The 19662-nt window shown below is 44.8% G+C and overlaps 2 protein-coding genes across 2 annotated transcripts; both read right to left on the reverse strand.

Moving 5' to 3' along the window:
* Positions 1–2672: 2672 nt before the first annotated feature.
* On the reverse strand, positions 2673–5265 carry LOC128753533 (extracellular serine/threonine protein kinase FAM20C-like). The gene is made up of 3 exons (XM_053855317.1): positions 4868–5265; positions 3581–3756; positions 2673–2783 (listed from the first exon to the last, which is right to left on the reverse strand). Exons 1-3 carry the CDS (start codon positions 5263–5265, stop codon positions 2701–2703), a joined length of 657 nt encoding a protein of 218 aa, XP_053711292.1. The 3' UTR covers positions 2673–2700.
* A 5330-nt stretch (positions 5266–10595) lies between these two features.
* Positions 10596–19401, reverse strand: LOC128754987 (dynein axonemal light chain 4-like). Its single transcript, XM_053858048.1, has 4 exons — positions 19311–19401; positions 17872–17948; positions 17006–17089; positions 10596–16919 (listed from the first exon to the last, which is right to left on the reverse strand). The coding sequence occupies exons 2-4, from the start codon at positions 17938–17940 to the stop codon at positions 16755–16757; spliced, it is 318 nt and encodes a 105-aa protein (XP_053714023.1). The 5' UTR covers positions 17941–17948; positions 19311–19401; the 3' UTR covers positions 10596–16754.
* Between the last annotated feature and the right edge of the window lie 261 nt (positions 19402–19662).

A 19662-nucleotide genomic window follows, 5' to 3' on the forward strand; every position in this document is an offset into this window, starting at 1 on the left:
TGTCAACCGACTGCACCTGAAGCTGTCACACAACAAAGAACCTACCCATGAGGAAGTCCAGGACGACCAGGTCCATCAAGTCCAGCAGCCTCGTGCCTCTGTTGTACGGTGCGGTCTGCTGGACCTTGGAGCAGTAGTTTGCTTCCGTCTCCCATCTGTGAGACAAAAGTGAGCTGCACTAGAGCGTCCACTGCAGAATAAACTCATGATGCGTAGTTAGAAGTCACTGGAGCTCTGCCAGTTAGCATAATCAATGTGTGCGCGCTTCCTCTGCCTTCTCCACGTCGTGCTGCACTTGAGTGGTGGGTTCAAGAAAGCATGTCAGTTATACAGCTGAGTGAAGAGTACTGTCAGAGCGGACGGCGCTCGGAGTTGGGAGAGCATTTTCAGCGTGTCGTGGGAGGGCTGACTCTCCCATGACGCCCCAAACAGAAATGTTTTCAGCAAACATTTAAAATGAAAATGAAGAAGATGCCTCAAGAGATCACTTGCAGTCAAACTGATTCCAAAACGCATTAAGTCGCGCTGTAATGAGGTTTTCTAAAAACAACTACCTTGGATGAGTCGATTTCTGTTTCCACCAGTTGGTTTTATTCTGCTCTGAAGATGTTTAAGAGATTCTGTTTATCAATTATGAAGAAAGAGGTGAAAAACTAAACAGACCGAGTCACACACACACACACACACACACACACACACACACACACACACACACACACACACACACACGTTTGTGGGGAACCTCTCATTGTTATAACCCTTTCCCCAGCCCCTCCCCCTAACTCTTACTATCCAAAACAAGTGGCCAGCCTTAACCAGGACTCTGAACCAAACTGGGACCCAATTATTATGACCCAGGTATTTTGAGATTTACATCCTCAAAATGAGGCTTAACCTCGTGGGGTCCAGCCAAATGTCCCCACAAAGTCATACAGTCCTCACAAGGATAGTGTTCTGTCAAGAATTGGTCCTCAAAAGCTACACACACAGTAGCACCCCAGGTGTGTGCTAGAGGGTCATACACGTGCACTCATGCTTCCTGACCCTCACACACACACACTCACACACATTTGTATGTATTTCTATCCTTGTGGGGACACTGTGAGGTTTCACTAAGCCTTTCCCTAGCCTCCCTCCCTAAACCTAACCGTCCAAAACACATGGCTCACCTTAACTAGGACTCTAAATCCTAAACCCTGAAACTCAATTATTATTATGAAGTTTACATCCTCAAATTGAGGCTTAACCTTGTGGGGACTAGCAAAAAAAAAACCCCACAAAGCATATGGTTCTCACAAGGAGGTGATTTGTCAATGAGGGTATATGTCACAAGGACATATATAAACAAGTACACACACACATAAAAAGCATACGGACACATGCAGAGACACACACAAACACACACACGCATAGACAGACACGCTCCACGAAAGAAGACGAACTGGCAAAGCACAGAAACCTTGCTCCTTATTGTAAACTCATGGGTGGCTGAGACTCACTCTGCCAGCTTGCTTCGGCTGTACGAGCGTCTCCAGGGGGATCTCCAGCTCCTCCGCACAGCCAGGGAGAGATCTGGCAGCATGACGGCCAGAGAGGCCTCCAGGGCCCGGGGCCGACCACACACCGCGTGCTCTGTGGAGCAGTAGTAGGAGCACCGGCCGTAGAAGCACACGTTTCCCACTGCAGGCGGAGAAGATGCAACCATCAGCAACCCCCCTGAGAAATGACAGCGAGTGATGAGCACCAGGGGAGGTGAAGAAGGTCCGGACCAACTTCCGGTCTGTGGTGACCTCTTTGATCTCTCGGACCACGTCGACCAGTCGCCCCACCACAGGAGGGACCCTCCGAAAGCCCAGCACCCTGCGGGGAAAAGACGAGGCAGAGTCGGAGGCGTTACGCAACCAGCGCTTTATGCAACCGCTTTATCTTCTTCTCAGGTGGAAGAGTGGGTGAGAAAAGAGGTGAAGCGAGGGGGCGAGGTGGGAAAATACCTGTCTAAGTGGAAAGCGGCTATTTCAGCATTGTGTCGCTCAAAGTCAGAGAAGTAGTAGAGGTTGTAGTTGGTCTCGTCGTCTCGTTCCTGCCTGAGGAAGCGGAGCAGCGGCAGCAAATTCATTCACGGCAACATCAGACACTAGGAGGTGTGTAGCACAGAATACGAGCAACTGATTCTTTTTCACTGTAAAACTATTTTTCATGTATAAAAACTATTTGAACATTTTGACACATTTTTCATAACACTTCAATGTTTTTTCTTTTCAGAAAAATGTGTCTCAAAAGTGGTATTTAAAGTATAGTTTGGTGAGTGCAGTACTTTTTTGAACTTCCCTGACTGGAAGAAAAACATGAGGTAAAGAAGTAAAACAAAAATTAAAACATGGGTGGATTTTTTTCTTTATATATTAATACATCCATCTATTATATATGTAAAGTCAGGTCAAGGGGGCAGCAGCCGTACAAAGGAGGTCAGCATGTCCTGGGTCCGCCTCTCTTAACAAACAGTCCAGAGATCTGGAGTAAACTCTTTCTTGTCATGGTCGTCCGCATCGTTGAAGATGAAGCACAGATCCCCAAATACTTTCTCCACACGGGGCAGGATCAACTCCCCAACAGAGTGGTGGGTGTGACTCCATTTTCAGGTGAAGAAAGTCACCGTTGCTCTTCCGTTTATTCTGTTCTGTGTATTTAATTTGTTGGCACTCACTTCATGGGTTTGAACAAGGCCTGGCCGTAGTTGGGAAACGTCATCACCAGCTTCAGCTGCGTCCCTCCGGACTTCTGCACTGAAATGCACCAGGGAAAGTGTTACCATGGCGACAGAGAACGCAGCACGAACGCGCCACGCTGCGACCAAACACTTGAAGAAGGTGAAGCTTGGTGCAAGTGTTGCCTACATTTTTTTTGGTGACAGGTTCAAACGTTGTTGAATATGAGCGAATGATCTCCACCTGAAGTCCACTTTCTGAATGGAAAATATTACCATTGAAATAGATTAGAATGTTGTCAAGACAACCTTGGCCGACATATCAAGTTGACTTGAGGTCACTGTCTCTTCCTCGCTGATACACATCTCTTGCCCTGTTCTGGTGTCTTTTGAACACTTGCAGCTCTCCTGCCATCCACGAACCGAAGCCCCGAGACCTCTGAACTTCACTGCAGAATCATTTTAGTAGAACTACAAAGTCACTCTGAAAGATGGACCTCGCGTGTGTGGGCGCTACAAAACTATCAGTGTTTTAACTTTGCACTTGTTTTTGCACTATTTTTCATTACATTTTTCTTCAATTGAGTTATAATATTTCCATCAAAGACATTTTTCCCTATGTATATAATAACATGACATCCACAAAATGACTTTCCTCAGCATTATATCTTTCACCTTTTTAATTTTGTTTCGGTATTTTTTCTTCCTTTTTTCATTTTTGTTCACCTTTGACTTTAACTCAGGATTAAAAATTAACCTGCAATTTCAAGATTTTTCATGAGTAGTCTGCATCAAAGGTGAGGTCATAAGCCAACTCAAGCGCACTTGAGACTGAAGCCCAAATGTGGCCTGTGATGGTGCGGCTCCATGTCAGACCTGCACTGACGACTGGATGAGTGGCCAGCTGCTGCATCAGAGGCTCCATGTTGGCGTCACGGTGAGAGTAGAGTTGCCATCGGGAGATGCCCAGATGGAAGCGCAGCCAGGGAGGGTGAGTGCTGCTGCTGCTGTTCCACTGCACGTCGTTGTACCCTTCTTGACTTGTGCTGACCCTGAGGAAGTAAAGAGACGACCAGAGTACATCGACGCAGAGTCAAAAAAATAGCCAAATACTATTCAATTATACATTTGAAAGTATGAATACAAGCATAGAAAGCGGTGTTAGTAGACGTTGCCATAGCAACACTGCTATTGTTAGTGTACATAGCGGAAAACAACTGCTGCAGCTATAGTACTTATAAAAGGAGAAAAAGTACAATGACGCACAGCAAAAGTAGTAATGCAGGTAGCTGCAGTAGAAGCAGAAAGGGTTGTAGTAGACTAGAAATGGTAATGGCAAAAAACTGGTGGAAAAACAATAGTATTTGTAGTAACAGCAGCTGTAGAAGTAGTAAAATTAGGAGTAGCCGAGGAATTGTTATTACTAGAGATTATTCTACTATACTATAGCAGTAGTAACTGGAGAAGCAGATGCAGTGTAGGGGCAGTAAAAGAGGCAGTGCTGTGAGTAGTAGTCGAGGTGACAGCAGTAGCATTGACAATAGAAATAGTAGATTGTACTAGCAGCAGCAAAAGTAGTCGTTGTACTAGCATCACTCATGGTAATATTTGTCACTGTAATAGCTGTAGTAGCATTAGTAATTAAGGAAGCAGTCGTATGAATAGTAGTAATAGTATTTGTCGTAGTGACTGTACATGTTGCAGTCGTGACGACAGTAGTATCTGAAGTAGCAATAGAAGTAGGAGAGTAGTAGAGATTGAAATTACAGTGCTTGAGGAAGATGTAGTACGAGTACTAGTAGTTTAGTAATGTGAGTAGCACACTGTTTGGAGTTGAAGAAGAAGTAGCAGTAGTTTAGTAATTTCAATAGTACGTGAAGTTGAAGAGGTAGTGGAGGTTAAAGTGGAATCAGCAGCTGTGGAACAAAGAGAGTTGTTGCAGTAGAAGTAAAGCAGTGTCATTTGTCCTTAAATACTCAACTTGACTTGTACAATTAGAAGTAGTTCAGGTAGTTTAAAAAAAACTACCTCCTACAGTTGAGTAGGAGCAGACAAGGTTGTAGAAGTAGAAGCAATATTAGTCACGACAGAAGAAGGATTCTCAGTGGGACAACAAAGCACAGCTACTTCTCGAAGCTGGAGGTGTGAGTGAGCTCCACTGACCACAACTGTGAGCTCCTCTCGCTGTCCTTGATCTTTGGTTTTACTCTCAGCAGCCAGTCCTCTTCAGAGACGGGCTGCCCGGGCAGATTGTACAGGGGATGGTCGAACAGAGCCTCCAGTTTCAGCAGGCTGGACCTCAGAAGCTCCGCCGTCACCGCTCCGTCGTCCGTCACGTTTCTATCGTGACACGTCAGCACCACATCTGCATCTTTGTGCGGTGGGGACTCAGCAGGTCGGACCGTGGCCAGGGAGGGTGGCTTGGGAAGCTGCAGCTGTGGCTCAGGGTCACATGGTTGGTGGTCGTGGATGGACAGCAGCGCCAGGAGGAGGTGCAGGAGAAGAGTGGCGAAGGCCAAGAAGAGACAGATCGTCCTTGAGCGACGGAAAATTCTCCGCATTGTCTGCCAGAGAGGAAGGAGACAAGGACAGAGAAGTGATTTCTGCAACACAAGAACAGTTTGATCTCACCACAGACGAGAACTTCAGAGCGCATTAGACATACCTCTCTGGAGGTGACTCGGGCACAGAACGTGACTCTCTTCCTAGTTCTGTTCCAGCTCCCATGATGAGCTGCCAGCTCCCAAGGCTTGTGTAACCAATCGATGGCTTCCACCTGCTTTTAATGTTGGCAAGGAATCCGCTGGATTTGTTACTGATCAACCCAAAACAATGTTTTCACTTTGTTCAGAGGGAAGCACCTGGAATATTGAAGTGAATAAGTCCTTTTTTTTCTAGGCAATTCAAGATACTAGTGGCTCAAGGTACTGGTCACCTGGAACAGGACGTGCACGAACCTGAAAACCACATACGATCAAATCCCACCAATAACTTTGACTCTCATCTGACTTTGATGGCAAAATGTGGGCTTACCTAAAGTTTTTCACCTTCATTTTCTGAGAATAAAATCCATGCAGATCAATAACAATTGATAAAAAATAGCAGTATTGATGGAAATGAACGGAGCTATTGTGTTGTGTGTTGCACCAAAGTTTTGTTTCTAGTTTCAAGATTTTCCCGTTCGTAATCACACGTATCACTTCCGGTGCGCCGTGGGTCACGTGATCCACGCCTGGTTTTCAACAAAACGAACAGTCGTGGTAAAAACTTCACTCATTCTCTCACGAACGTGCGAAATTATCCCACCTTCATGCGACTACGGTGGATTTAACTTTACTCATTCAACCTTTCTAGCAGCTAGTGATGTCCGGATCCTGAAATATCGACCCCTCCGATATCGGATCTTGATTCTCTAAAATCGATTGTCAAACCAAAATATCGATACTTTCGATACTTATTATATAGTATTTTGAGGTAATGTATATTCTTAACAGGAGCTAAACTATTGAGATCCTGTCTGACACGCGGTTGTGTGAAAAATGAACTAGAAAAGATGAATAAAACACAAGTTAAGCAACCAAATATTTTATTATTTTCAAACTTAAAGTGTTACATTAATATATATATATATATATATATATAAAACTTGAATAATTTAATAATAATTAAATGAATAATTTATATTAATTCAATTATGGCATTTATTTGTTGAAATATTTTACTAGCAATTTCAGTTTTGAGTTGCCAGTATAAAAATTGTTTGTATCCCCTTTTTGTTGATAGCTAATATCGTATTGGTATCGGCATCGTGGGCACCACCCTGAATATTACTCAGTATCAGATCGGAAAGGAAAACAGTGGACTCGAACATCACTACTGGCAGCTGGTGCTGGCGTCTTCTTCTTGAGGCCTGTGTAAGTGAGTAATACAAGCTCCGTCACGATGCTGCCACCTGCTGGTTGACTGAGCCCATTGCAGTACAGTAGGGCAATAATATTTGAGGGGCTTGGCAGAGAAATGCTTAATATTAACAGGTTACTCTCAATTCGGACTTAAACACTCGATTTTCTGTAACATAGAGGAGTACAAAAACGAAAAAAGCTGTGTAGTTGACTTCATTTTAATGAACCTTCAGCTTGTTATGGAGCCACAGCGATGGAAGACAAGAGTGGAATTTGAATGATCCGAAAAGACCTCATTAGTCTCAACAATAAGTGATTGTTTTTTTGGGGGGGGCGGGTTGCGACAAAGGAGAAAAGTCTTGAATAGCGAAGAGGCGTCTGCAGGGGCTTCCTCCGAGTCAGTTTGACGGGAGACCTTGACTTGACAAGAGCGTTTGTTTTTCCTGTTTTTCTTTGGTGGAGTCCTTGTTGAGGCCAGTTGAGGGCAGCTGACCATCATATCTGAAGGCTGTTTTCTCCGCAGTTAATTCAAATCCAAACTGCATAAATTAGGCAGCAGCAAAATGATTTGGTTTCAACATGCAGAGGCGAGAGCTGAGTTTTATTGTTGGCAAAGTAGCGAAAGCTCAGCGGCAGAACAAGTAAAGCAGAAACAGACGGAGGCTAGATGGAGGTACCATGTGAACAATAACTTGATCAGAACTGAATGTATCAGTGGGACAGACAAAGAGCGACAGTCGGACGATTCGTGGCGGGAAATGAAGGGCGTTTTGAGGCGTGTCCGAATGTTGGCGTGTTTAAAAAACAGGCGTAATGAGCAGACGGATTCCGGAGAGACGCGCCGATGCAGGTGAAACTGTCTCACAGAGGACTACTGAATCACACGGGCCTTGACTGTTGGCTGCTTTTCAACTCTGAATAATACAAAAGTTGTTGACTTGAGAACCTCCCCGCGGCCGTCCTTGCGCGCCTACATTTCTATCATTCTAAACCGACCACTTTCTAAAGCCCTCTCCGTTAATCTTCGCTCGCATTGACAAACAGCGTGGCCGAGCTGTCAATCACAGCGCCGTCCTCCGCCCACAGATCGCCTCCCCCACCTCACCTCCCCTTTGTCTCACCCGCACTGGCTCGTGCTGTACGCCAGGATGTAGCAAGGTTGCTAAGATACAGACAGAGAATATTATCACAGGAAAGAGAAGCGCAGAGGGAAGGCAGCACGTCGTTTCCTTCAAATACTGTAAAATCTCTGCAGCCAGAGGCAGCAAAGATGGGTGGTCTGAGACAAACTCAAAGGTTTAGATCGCCTGCTAATGTGCAGGGAGTGAGGATGAGGCAGGTGATCAAGAGAGGGAGATGATGAGAGGAAGAAGAAAGAGGGAGGTGAAGGACCAGGTCAAGGAGGAGAAGAGAGAGTCAGGTGGAGGCAAACAAAGACGGCATTCAAGCAAAGATCAGGCTCAGAAGGAGCGCATGCTGGACGTGGATGAGGAGCAGCAAACAAACCTGGCGCTGGGGTCAGGCTGTTTAAAAGTAGGTCACAGCAAGGTTCCGTCGAATCAATCTCAATGACATTCAGCAGTCCTGCTGCTTCATTAAAGCCTTGATCAAAAGCAAAACTCACCTTCAACGCAACTTGCACGTATGCCGCAAAAACGCCGCAGCAGTTAAGTAAATGCCGTTGCGATGAGTTCAAAGGTCAAGACTGGGGTCTTGAAACACGCACCGGTCCGGTTGTTAATTGTCTCGGTGCCGAGGGAAGGTCAGCTCATTTCTCATCTGTTGAAAAGTCATCAGCTTCACAAAGTGGTCGCCCTTTTGAAGTTGGCTTTAATGAAGCCTGTAAGTCAGACGGAGGGCAGCCAGCGAGTCATTACAGCTACTGAGAGCTTTATGCTCCAGCAACATGTCAACCGTCGCTTTTGGGGAACTTTCCCTTGTTGAATGATGGAACTGCAGTGGGCTGGTATGACCTCTATATAAACTGCGGTGCAGCCAAATCTACTCTTGTCGTGGCAATATTTTCATGAGGCGTGATGGAAGGTCAGGATTTGGATTAGAAGGAATATAACATTTGTTTCTGTAGTTAGGTGTTAAGTTAAATTATTGATCTATTTTATGGCTTGTTCAACCGGTTAGATGGAAGAAAGGTGTGTTTCTGCAGACAGGAATATCAATATTTGCCAGATAAACTACATTCTAAGTACAAAAATAAACTGTCATATTGTATTTTTTCTGCACATTGGAATTATGTTCAATTATATTCTACATTTGCAAGTGAAAACATCCGGTCACGTGACTAGCTTCGATTTAAATGTGCGGAAACTGGACATTTTTGATTCATAAAATACAACATACAATTGAACCGAGGGAATAAAGTGGCTTTAATTTGACCACAGTGATAGCACAAGGACTTACCAACATTCTGAAGGGTTTCCATTCTCCAGAATGGGCTCTGTTCCTGCAGCATGGCTTCTTCTACGTTTGTGAGACAGGAGCTCTGCAGCGCTACCGCCTCCTGCTGTCTGGTTCACGGCGCTCTCAGTATAGTTCCAACAAAACAGACAAACTACAGTACATTTCAAGCAATGACATTGTGTTGAAATATATTGTGGGTGAATATGAGAGACTTCTGATTCATTATTTTAAAATGAAGTCAGTGCTTTTGTCTTCATACAGTGCCTGACATTTTTCTTCTAAAGCAAACACTGAAGATATTTCTTCCACATTTACATGAAAACTGCAGAATGTTATTCATCTGAATGCTGCATAAATGCACTATCAACCATTTTTCCCTTTTTTTATTTAAAATATGTCAATAAATTCAAAATGCTTGGCTGTTTTCCACAGTTTTTCACTCAATATTCTCGCAAACTTTTCTGCTGACAGAAACTCTGAAACGGCAGAGGTTAATCCATAACTGACAGATCGTGGCCGAGCAGGAGGAAGAACACATTGTGCTCTCGCGAGCACCAAAAAGGATTGATGGTTGTGACCTCCTAATGTTTTTTTCTGATTTATTTCTCAAACTGGCCTCCACTTTGTCTGCAAAATGTCCCGATTGCTGCAGCGTGACCCGCAGTTCATCAGCTGCTGAGCCGCGGGTCCGTCAGCCGGCTGGACAGAAATCCAGATGGGAGACGCGAGATTGATGTCAGCTGCTCTTGGCAAAAGTTGGAGGAAAACTCGGGGAAAAAGACTGTGGTGGGAGGGTCAAAGGTCACACACACACAGCACGAGATCTGATTCTCTTCTTCCAGTCTAAGCTTGCAGGCCACTCACACCACTGGACTCACTGTCTGCTTCTGACAACAGAGTTTCTGCTCTGAGTTATGGGACGTTCTTATGCATTTTAATAATCAAAAACCAATGGTGAGATGATGTTGTAAGATGAAGTGTAATTTAGCCCGAAAACTCAAGTGAAATACATGATTCAAACATGCACTTGACTGTACCAGAAGGCAGCACTGTTCAAGTGGTAGCGTGGATAAAAAGAAATTGTCAGAATTTGTATCCCCTGTATCCTCTTAATGTATCGTAATAGTACGTGTGCTAGTTGCCTCCTTTTCAAAAACGCAGGGGAATGACATTCTGTTGTGGTCTGTCAGCTTGTTATTTGTCAGAACATGCTGCCCAAGCTAGAATACATGGTCAAATGAAGTGGGTTATTAAATATTCAACGTAAAGACAAGTAACTTATGGATTTGAAACAAGGGTTTAGAGGGAGAACTCTGTCATGTTGCTATAATAGACTGCGTCCCCCTGGTCTCACACCCAAACCAAGTGCTGCTATCCCACTCAGTCATGATACAGAGCCTGAAACTCACCAACAATATGAGCAAATGTCTCTTTTCTGTCAGGGACACATATGCTTCCTGGGCTATAAAGTACATCACCATTATTATAGTAGGAGGATGGTTCATCTCCCTACTATTATAATGGTTCATACTATAATACATTGAAGTCTAGTTCCCAGAATCCTCTCAGCCGTAAAAGACTTGTTGAATGTGATGGTAACAAGGGAGGCGGGTGATTCCCTCACAGCTAGACATGGGGGAAGAGACGCGCTGTGGAAGGTGGGTCCAAAAAAAAAAGACTGAAAGGTCTGGCGATGTTTGAACATCTGCTGAAGCCATATGATCGACTCACGCCCCCCTCTCCCTGTGATCCCCCGAGACTGACAGAGTGTTTACTGCAACCTTTGACCATTATTACGTTGCAGTTGAATTCCACTGACACGTTGATCTGTGCAGATGACACCTTGCTCTTCCTGTGTACCAAACCACCTAATCCCCTCCTGCACACCTCCCACACCGCTATCTCTAGGAAGATGAAACTGGTTCCCACTGGCACAGAATGATACCGTTGGCTCCCAGACCAGCAAAGGATCAACTGTAAACCCCGTCTTCACCTCAAGGCACCGCGCTACATCGCCACCCCGGAATGGTATATTCCACTGGGTCCCACCAAGAAGGAGTCATGGCTGTTTGCGAGCTGAACCTTTTGGCTCGCTCCCATCATCTCGACTATTCACTATGATGAGTAAAGTTCCTGAACGCCACCGCTTGTGTCCTACAGGGGGTGCTCTTCCCATCAGAGCTGCCGTACAGCGAGCTCCATCGGTTGACAGCTCCCAAAGCAGCACATTTTAACTTCCAGGTCACGGACAGGTAACGGCTCAGACCTATGAATAGTTAAAGCTCTTCTCCAGCCACATCTGTCAGGTAAACACGGCAAAAAACTCTAAAAATAACACTCTTCTTTTGACCAAGCACAGTTTTACCCAACTTCATAATTCATGACCCGCGTTGTTAATAATTCTCTGTCAGGAACAGTTTGATGTTTCAGCGAGAGCATGGTCCTTTCTCTGTTGCGCCTGAAGAGTTCATCTCCTTCATCATGCATCCTCAAAATGTGTTTTTCAAAATTCAGTAACTTTCACCATTTTATCGTGTATAGATGAAACAAATTCTGTCCTGTTGCCATCGTCCGAAAGTGTTTCCCCCCTTCCTCATAGATACATATGTCTTCAGTTAACCACCGCTTAGTCCTGTTCAGAGTGACAGGGAGTCGCGAGACTTTTATCATGACTTTCTTGTGAAATGCCAGAGTTTCCCCACTAGGTGGCACATTCCAGGCAGCTTGGTGTGGCTGACTTCTCTCCTGTTTTTCACACTTGTGTTCGGGCCCCTCGTAACACTGAGCAGATAGAGGCATCTTAGAATGAGGACAGCAAAAGGTTACTAACTGTTCTCTCGTCTCAGCGCCAAAACGTGGCCCTCCTGACCAGGAAAGTTTGTCCTCCCCTGCTCTAATTGAACCACGCCCCTCCATGAAAGATCTACAACACACTTCCCCGTCGGCCAGGTCAGCAGGTCGCGAGCATAACTGCTCATTCAGTTGTAGCTAGCGCTCCTCCCTTCTCAGAGAAACCCGCTTGTGTTCAACTGCGATGCAGAGAATCACCTCCGAGTCTCTCACGAGGCAGATTCCAGCTCCCATCACCGCCACTCTTCTAAACATTCTGCTGTGACTCTTAAATGTCTGATGAGTCTCAGAGGCTCTCGTGTCAGTAAACACGGTCCATGCGTGTGATGCATCTCATAAATTATTCACTCCCTCGACCCCTCCTCCCCCTTCTTCTCTCCGTGTCTCCGTAGCGTTAAATATTCATGCTAAGAGCTACTGAGGCACACGAGACGCTCTGTTCGTTTGCATAGTTGCAACACTGAAATGCTTTCGGGACCTCAGATGGAGGAATTACTCGCCCAGTGTGAGCTCTGAGGAGCGACATCTTGGAAGTTCAGGAGTGTGACATTAAAAGTGAGGATGCCATCCTCCGCTAGTGTGACTCAAGGGGGGGACTCGCTCAGATGTGTGGGACCCGTCTAAACTGTCTCCAAACTTCCTCTCAGATATACGGATTTCACTCCCATTCAGCTCTGACTCCTGAGTCTCTAAACCCTCGGATATTATCGATCCCCTCTTGCACCGTCAGGTCCATCTGACCCAGGTCAGGAGGAGGAGCCCAAATTGGGTCACCGTGCCTTCAGAGCAAACATGAGGTGAGATTACATCTGTCCACAAATACAACGAAAAACACCTGTCCTGGAGGAGATGCCAAAAATAACAAAGGTCGGGCGACTCATTTCACTCGTCCTCCAGTCACATGGACTCGGGTACTTTAATCTACTCCGGCAGAACATGAAATTTTCCTATTATTTAGTCAACTTGGAAAAGAAAACCATACAACTACAGAAGTATTTTGGAAAAAAAGTTTACTATGAGTTAAATACTGAAATAAAAAATTCATTTGACAAATTCCTGAAAATATACTATCATCATTTGCTTGCTTATTTTGGCTCAAAAAATGTTATCGATTCTATTGTTCTGGTCCAGGAATAGATATCCCAGCAGTGAAGGTGTCTGGCGTACTGCGGTACTGAGTCGCATTTGAAAGCACCAAAAGGATTTATCACAGAATTTTACCTTTGAAAGTAGAGTTATAAAACGCTCTACATCCAAAATAAATCCCATCATGCATCCCTCCTCTGACAAAGCAGTCACTCCGATACAGACATTCAAAATGATGATTTTTTTTCACGTTTATGTCAGGTAAAACATCAGGGACATGATGAGTGTCTGAAGTACTTCCTTCATGGTCACTAAAAGCTTGTTTCAGACTGAGATCCTATTGCCTGCACAAATAAGGACATGCTACTGCCTCCTCAAGAGAGGCTCTTTGGCTCAGTATCTAAAAGCATAATCTCATGTCCTGCACAACACTTGTGTTTGTGGTCATGTGAAGATGGATGTATTTTTTAATGGATCCCACCAGTGACGCCAATCTCATTTATTTGTATCAACAATGGTACAGGTCTGAACATTGAAGCATCCTGAGTGTGTGATGCCCTCATCCACCTCAGGGAGATGGGGCGGGGGTTCAATCGTGCTCTTACAGAAGCTATTCAAGCGTCGGTCAATGGGCCTCCGCTGCAACCAACACGCTTATTCACACGCATTCACTTTTGTATCTCCCAAACTCACTTTTGTTCAATGACCTTGTGGCCCTTGGCTGAAGATCGGTCTGAGATTTCCAGTCTTCAATGAGTTTTTGTGAACATAACTTCATTGTTTACAGGTGCATTAGTGTCATAATTTCATCGTTGTGTGAACAAACTGACAAGAGTGACATGAACTTTAGTCAAGTCAAGTGAAACTCACTATGTCAAGATGTTTTTTTCAACTGTGGATGGAATATGAGGTTGTTGGTTTGCCATCGTGATGTAGCGACACTGCGCACCAACCGTGGCAAAGAACAGTCTCAACCAAGATACAAGACAGTGGGTGTCTTGCCTCGGGACAACAGGCAAATTGGGATAAAATGAGGTTTGACCCAGCAGCCCCCCGATCACTGGACGCCCCACTCAGTGAACAGTGTTGAAAGACTTCTTGGGTAACCCCAAAAAGGGTTTGAGCCAGGTGCCCCCCCTTTGGTTTCCTCTGGAACACCATTTCATGGGCCAACAACTCCCCAGTTACTGAGGAAAACGCAACGGTCAAGGCGCCAAAAACTGGGACTTGAAGGAATCTCCAGTGACATGTAATGCCGGGACAAAAACACGACCAACGTCTTTGGGATGACGGAATGGTCCTGTTGCCCAAATCAGAACAGTACCCCTAAGAGCCTTTTTGGTAGCCGTCATCAGCGATTCAAGGGACGACTGAATTATTTCCCAGTGTTCCGGTGATCCATTTCACAATGTTGACAACATATGGAGTTTCGCGACGCAGATGCAGAAGATAGCACCCTTTTCATGTGGACACAAAAGGACTCCAACTGAACCATGGTACCCCCGAGCAGTGTATGCAGATACACAGACTATATTACGGCAGCGTAATATAAAGAGGCGCAGGTTAGGGTTACAACATGGGATGGCGCTCCTTAAGTTATCGCTCTTTAAATACATATGAAGGCACATTTGCACATCAACAGAAGGTATCATACATGGTACTATCTGTAGTAGTGTACCATGGAGCATCACAAGTCAAACATCACTGTTGCACGTCCTTATCCAAACCCCAACCACTTGTTCTGAATGTCACGTAATGCCACACGAGGTTTTGAGTCTACTGAAATGCCCTGAGGTCAACGTGGAACACGGACACAGAAGTCCACTTCATGGGTCAAAACATCTTCTCAAGCGTCAGCTCTTAAAATCAGCGTCATTTATTGTACAATCAGGTCACATGAGGATCCAGATTTCTGGATCGATCAAACGATGAAGACAATCACATTGCAAATATCCCCGCTGATCCACGGGGGGATATCATTCGGGATTAGTACAAACATCTCGACACGTAGTAAAGGTAGATTCAGGTCAGTGTTTCTTGACGGAGAGGATTTTGTTAGCAAAAGAGATGACCTAAAAAAGAAAGTTCGGTCCTTGAATTATTCAAATATTCTCAGAAACACTTAAAAATGACGGGTCGGGTCAGCGCGGGACAGAAAGGTCTGACATCTCACTTCGGCTGAAGGAGCTTGAGGTTCACTTCTCTAAACTCTTTCTTCTAAACTCTCTTTTTCGATGACCTTGTGGTCCCTGACTGAAGATCTGTCTCAGATTTTCTCTTCAGTGGGTTATTGTGAATGTAACATCGGGAAAACACTTGGTGCATTAGTGTCATAACTTCATCATCATCGTGTGATCCAACTGACAATTTCAAGATGGGCTTTTTGGGAAAAAGTGTGGATGGAATATGAGGTTCTTGGTTCAGCATCGTGATGTAGCGACGCTGCGCACCAATGATGGCAAAGGACAGTCTTGACCAAACGCAACGGACCAGAAGCACAGGAGCAGTTCTGAAGTCAAAGCGGTCATGACGTAAAACTGCTGAAAAGGCCCCTGATGGCAAACTTCAAAGAGAACAACAGAGTGGCGCTCTGAGCAGCGGCATGGAATCAGGCCACTGATTAAATTTTAAACACCTGATGTTGAGATACATCTGCACCGTTCAAGCACAGAGAAGGTACCGGCTGCACCGAGGGCACCAGCAAGCCATTTCCATTGCATGCTTTAGTTCAAAAGACATAGTCGTGTAGTATTTGGCAAAGCAAGATCCCTGCAGCCTCTGAATGAAGGACCAAGAGGGTTGGTGATCTACAGACCTTCCCTCCGTTCTAAGAGGGTTTGAGAAGCCAGTCGAGAACCTGGCAGAATCAGAGTTCAACAAGTGCACAGAAATCCAACCGGGGAATTATGCAAGGACTTCAGTGGTCTCCCTCGCTCTGTCTGCTTCCAGCACATTCACATCTAGGACTGACATCTTCACGACTTCTACTCGACATTCTTGCATCCCTTTGCTTTGTAGGAACTGAAATAATGAGGCAAAATGAGATCTAAAAGTCATCAAGTCAAATAGAAAATGAACCCGCTCCAAGCAGAAGCTCATGGTCGAGAGAACGGGAGCAGTGAAATTCACAATCAAAGCGGCTCTGCCAAGAGCCCGAAAGTTTCACTCCACCAAAAGAGTTCCATTGGAACAGATGCACAAAATACCACAGGATGTTCCAACACTACAAATCATTGCGGCCATGCTCTTCATCTGTATCCACTTTTAATGACAGCTTTTTCCTCTGTAAGACGTGAATTTCGACGTTGGTCCATTTGGCCAAGACTGTGACGATGGTTTTACACTCGGTGGCACCCTTTAAAGAAATGTGTCCAGCACATTCAACCTCTTAAACGCTTTCACAAACACCCTGAGGAGAACTGAGGAAAAAGGGACTTTGGAGACCCTGGTCAGGTTGTGTCAAACTTGTGCTCACACACACACGCAGACACACGGAGTTCACCGAAAGATATCGTAGGAAAGAAAGAAGAAGTGACCGATAAGGCAGGAGGCTGTTGTGACGCGCTAGACCAGAAGCAGGGTCCCCGCAAAAAGTCCTTTTGATCCAACTGGACATGATCCTAAAATGATGGTCCGTTAACTGCAGCAGAGCCTGCTAAGTGTCCGCGTCAAACCTGTTGCAAAGGAGCTGGAGTGAGCGGCGCCTGGCTGGTGGCTGGTGTTTATTCCCTCAGACCAGTGACCTTGTCCAACTGGAGGAGGAGGCGTAAGGGCAGGAGGAGGGAGGGCCAGCGCTATGAGCACTTCCACACACACACTGCCAGTGTCCCGCCGAAGAACATGTACAGTAGGTTCTTCACTTCGTGCGTGACCTCGAAGCCGAAAGCTTCGCCGATCACCACGTGCCACGAGCTGCCAAACTTCTTGTCCATAGATTCTTTGATCATCTTTGCTGCACTCTGTGAGAACAGCAAGGAGAGATTCAGAAGAACATTCGGGTTCATTGGATTAGAATGTGGCAGCTGGAGAAACAAACGACACGCACCTCATTGTTGGAGGCAAATTTCTCGCAGGCCGTCACACACAGCTCCATCGTCTCCACCCTCATCTCCTCGGGCATGTCCGTGTGCTGAGGACACAATCGGTGATTCAAGACAAAGCACCAGCTGTGACACAGAAACACAACAGCGCTCCACACACACAAGCGTCTGACACCAATTACAATCAATGAAGATGATCAGCAGCCTTGTGTGTCTCTGTTCAACACGACTCCGTTTCTAGAATCGATGCAGCGTCGTCTCTAAAACCTATTTGTCAGTGTGTCAACAGTTTAGACACTAAATGGATCTAATTCTTCTCTACAGAGCAACGGCATGTAAAACACAGGTTCACTGCCTCATCATTGAGGCTGAGCTATGAATTGAAAAAAAAAAAAAAAAAAAAAAAAAAAAAGACTGCGGGGTAAGTGGCTGAATATTGACTTGTATAAACAACTACAGTTTAGTCTTTAATGTCAGCAGACAACAAAATAAAATTGACAGTTTATAATAATCCCTTATAAAAAACCCTGACAAACAAGGTCAAATCCTTACAGGGAGTCGACGGCAATTCATTTGAATGGACCTGAAGCGGCATCAAAATAAATGAATCTCCATGCAATAAACAAAAGCGTCTCATATTTGGACAGTAATATTGAAAGCACGTTCCTCCATCTACTTAATATTGAACTTTATTGTGAGAGGAAACATCATAACGGTGTATACAAGAAACGTTTTTAATATAAAAAGCAGAAAATAATTTTGCAGAAAGTGGAGAGACAAATTTGAACTGAACGTGTTCACATTTGAAACTAGTGGTTTACTATCTATACATACAAAATTTGTAAATAATACATGACTAACTGAGACTTACCCTGATGAGAGGAAAGTTGTTCATTCGCTTGTACTCATCGTCTTTCTTTCCCTCGCCAGTCCCAGCCATCCCAACTCCTGTAAAGTAGAGAATCAAAAGCTTGTCTGCCTTCAAAAAAACTCTTACAGACTTACAGATTTGGCTGAAATTTTCAGGAAATGTGTGACAAGGAAATTCTTAGATTTTGGGAGCGACATCCTACATAAGGACATGTATATTCATAACAGGTAAGAAAGAATATAAGGATTCTTTGTTTTGGGGAAGAAGTGAAGGTGCTTGGCAGAGGCTTTTCTCATCGAAGTTGGAGAGAAGAGTCGGGGGGATCGATGGCTAGATAGAATATATGTCAGTGAATGAGCGTGAGGCAGGAGAAAGGGAGACAACGCAAAGAGTAGAGTTAAAGTATTTGGGGTCTATTATCCAGCTATAAACTGAGGTGGGTTAGAGCGATGGGGGTGGTATGTGACAGAAGAGTGTCAGCTAGAGTAAATGGGAAGCTCTATAGGAAGTCGAGACCACTGCCATCATATCTGGTGGAGACTCAGGGAGTCATTGGGACTGACTTCATACTAAAAATGCGGTCTTGTTTTTCAAACCCATTTGCAGGGTAGCTGTGGAAGCTTCATGTTTGCATCCATCTTGAGGCAAGTTCCAGATGTCAGATGATGCTTGGATTTTTTAAGAAAATATTGGCAACATTAACCCAGTCAGTCCAATGCTCTGGGCAGATTCAACAGTGAGGGACATGAGGAGAAGTTAAGCGAGAAAGTTAGGGAAGCCAGAATGTGTGGAGAAGAGAGATTACTTCAGATGGAGATCCCAGGCAAAGGAGAAGAGTATGACAATCAATGATGGTGATTTATATGCCAAATAAAAGATGCTGACAACTAGATTTATTTGGAGGAATAAATTTACTCAGGGCACCGTATTAAATAATGTACATTACTAGGTCCCCACCTTGCTTTGAACTCAAAACCATGCATCAGCAATATCAAATATTCCCTGATATCTGGATTAATGACATAATCGCTGCTGCTTTTTTCGATTTACTCGTGAGGCAGCGACGGCGAGTGTCGCTAAGCAACATCTGTCTCCAACAACACGACCTGCCTAGTCAGATAGCACTGCAGCTAGCAGCCGAAAACTCACACTAAAAACACTCTTGTGGCGTTGTAGACGAGCCAGGTCATGTCTGCAATATATCGGTGAATTCCCTGTCGATATTGCAAGACTGTGTTGTAAACAAAAAGGCATAAAAGAACGCTCGTAACTAGCGAGCTAATTAGCCTAGCTTGTTTGGTAGCAACGAGCTACCATTTCCGGATGATGTCTGCCTCCGGAACTTCACTGCTTCGAAATAGGAATGACCAGCGCCTGCACTGCTACAGCAACAAGACTCACAACATCCAAAGAATTTAAAATATTAGAGATTAACTTACGTGGCGTTCGTCCAGCGAAAACTTGAGACGGTGAATGCTTCTTCTTCTACGGTTACACTGAGACAACAGTAACACAAGCAGGCGCACACTGCCACCTACTGGGGTGGTCCAGGACCGCTACACGCTCTTAAAAACTACGTGCGAAAGAACGCCCTTTTTTTGGTCTGTCTGCCTTTTGTTTCTGACAACATCCGTTAAATGTAGACGCCTCTGCTTTGAACATAGTGCCTTTGATCCATAGTTGCACCTTTTGAGACGCAGGTTTGTTGATGCGATCAAATACAGTCTTTTTAAAAAATAATAAACGCAGGGAAATGAGATAAATAAGAAGTTATGCAAGATTTTCGATGGT

Source organism: Synchiropus splendidus, chromosome 2 (genome assembly GCF_027744825.2).
Source record: "Synchiropus splendidus isolate RoL2022-P1 chromosome 2, RoL_Sspl_1.0, whole genome shotgun sequence".
Classification (NCBI taxonomy): domain Eukaryota; kingdom Metazoa; phylum Chordata; class Actinopteri; order Syngnathiformes; family Callionymidae; genus Synchiropus; species Synchiropus splendidus.

Excerpts from the sequence above, each read along its gene's own strand:
- LOC128754987 (XM_053858048.1), bottom strand. The coding sequence starts at position 17,940 with ATGGCTGGGACTGGCGAGGGAAAGAAAGACGATGAGTACAAGCGAATG. Across the intron at positions 17,090-17,871 it reads ACAACTTTCCTCTCATCAGG|CACACGGACATGCCCGAGGA; the intron begins GTAAGTCTCAGT and ends TTGTGTCCTCAG. Across the intron at positions 16,920-17,005 it reads AATTTGCCTCCAACAATGAG|AGTGCAGCAAAGATGATCAA; the intron begins GTGCGTGTCGTT and ends CTGTTCTCACAG.
- LOC128753533 (XM_053855317.1), bottom strand. The coding sequence starts at position 5,265 with ATGCGGAGAATTTTCCGTCGCTCAAGGACGATCTGTCTCTTCTTGGCC. Across the intron at positions 3,757-4,867 it reads GAGAGGAGCTCACAGTTGTG|GGTCAGCACAAGTCAAGAAG; the intron begins GTCAGTGGAGCT and ends TTACTTCCTCAG. Across the intron at positions 2,784-3,580 it reads TCATCCAGTCGTCAGTGCAG|TGCAGAAGTCCGGAGGGACG; the intron begins GTCTGACATGGA and ends GGTGCATTTCAG.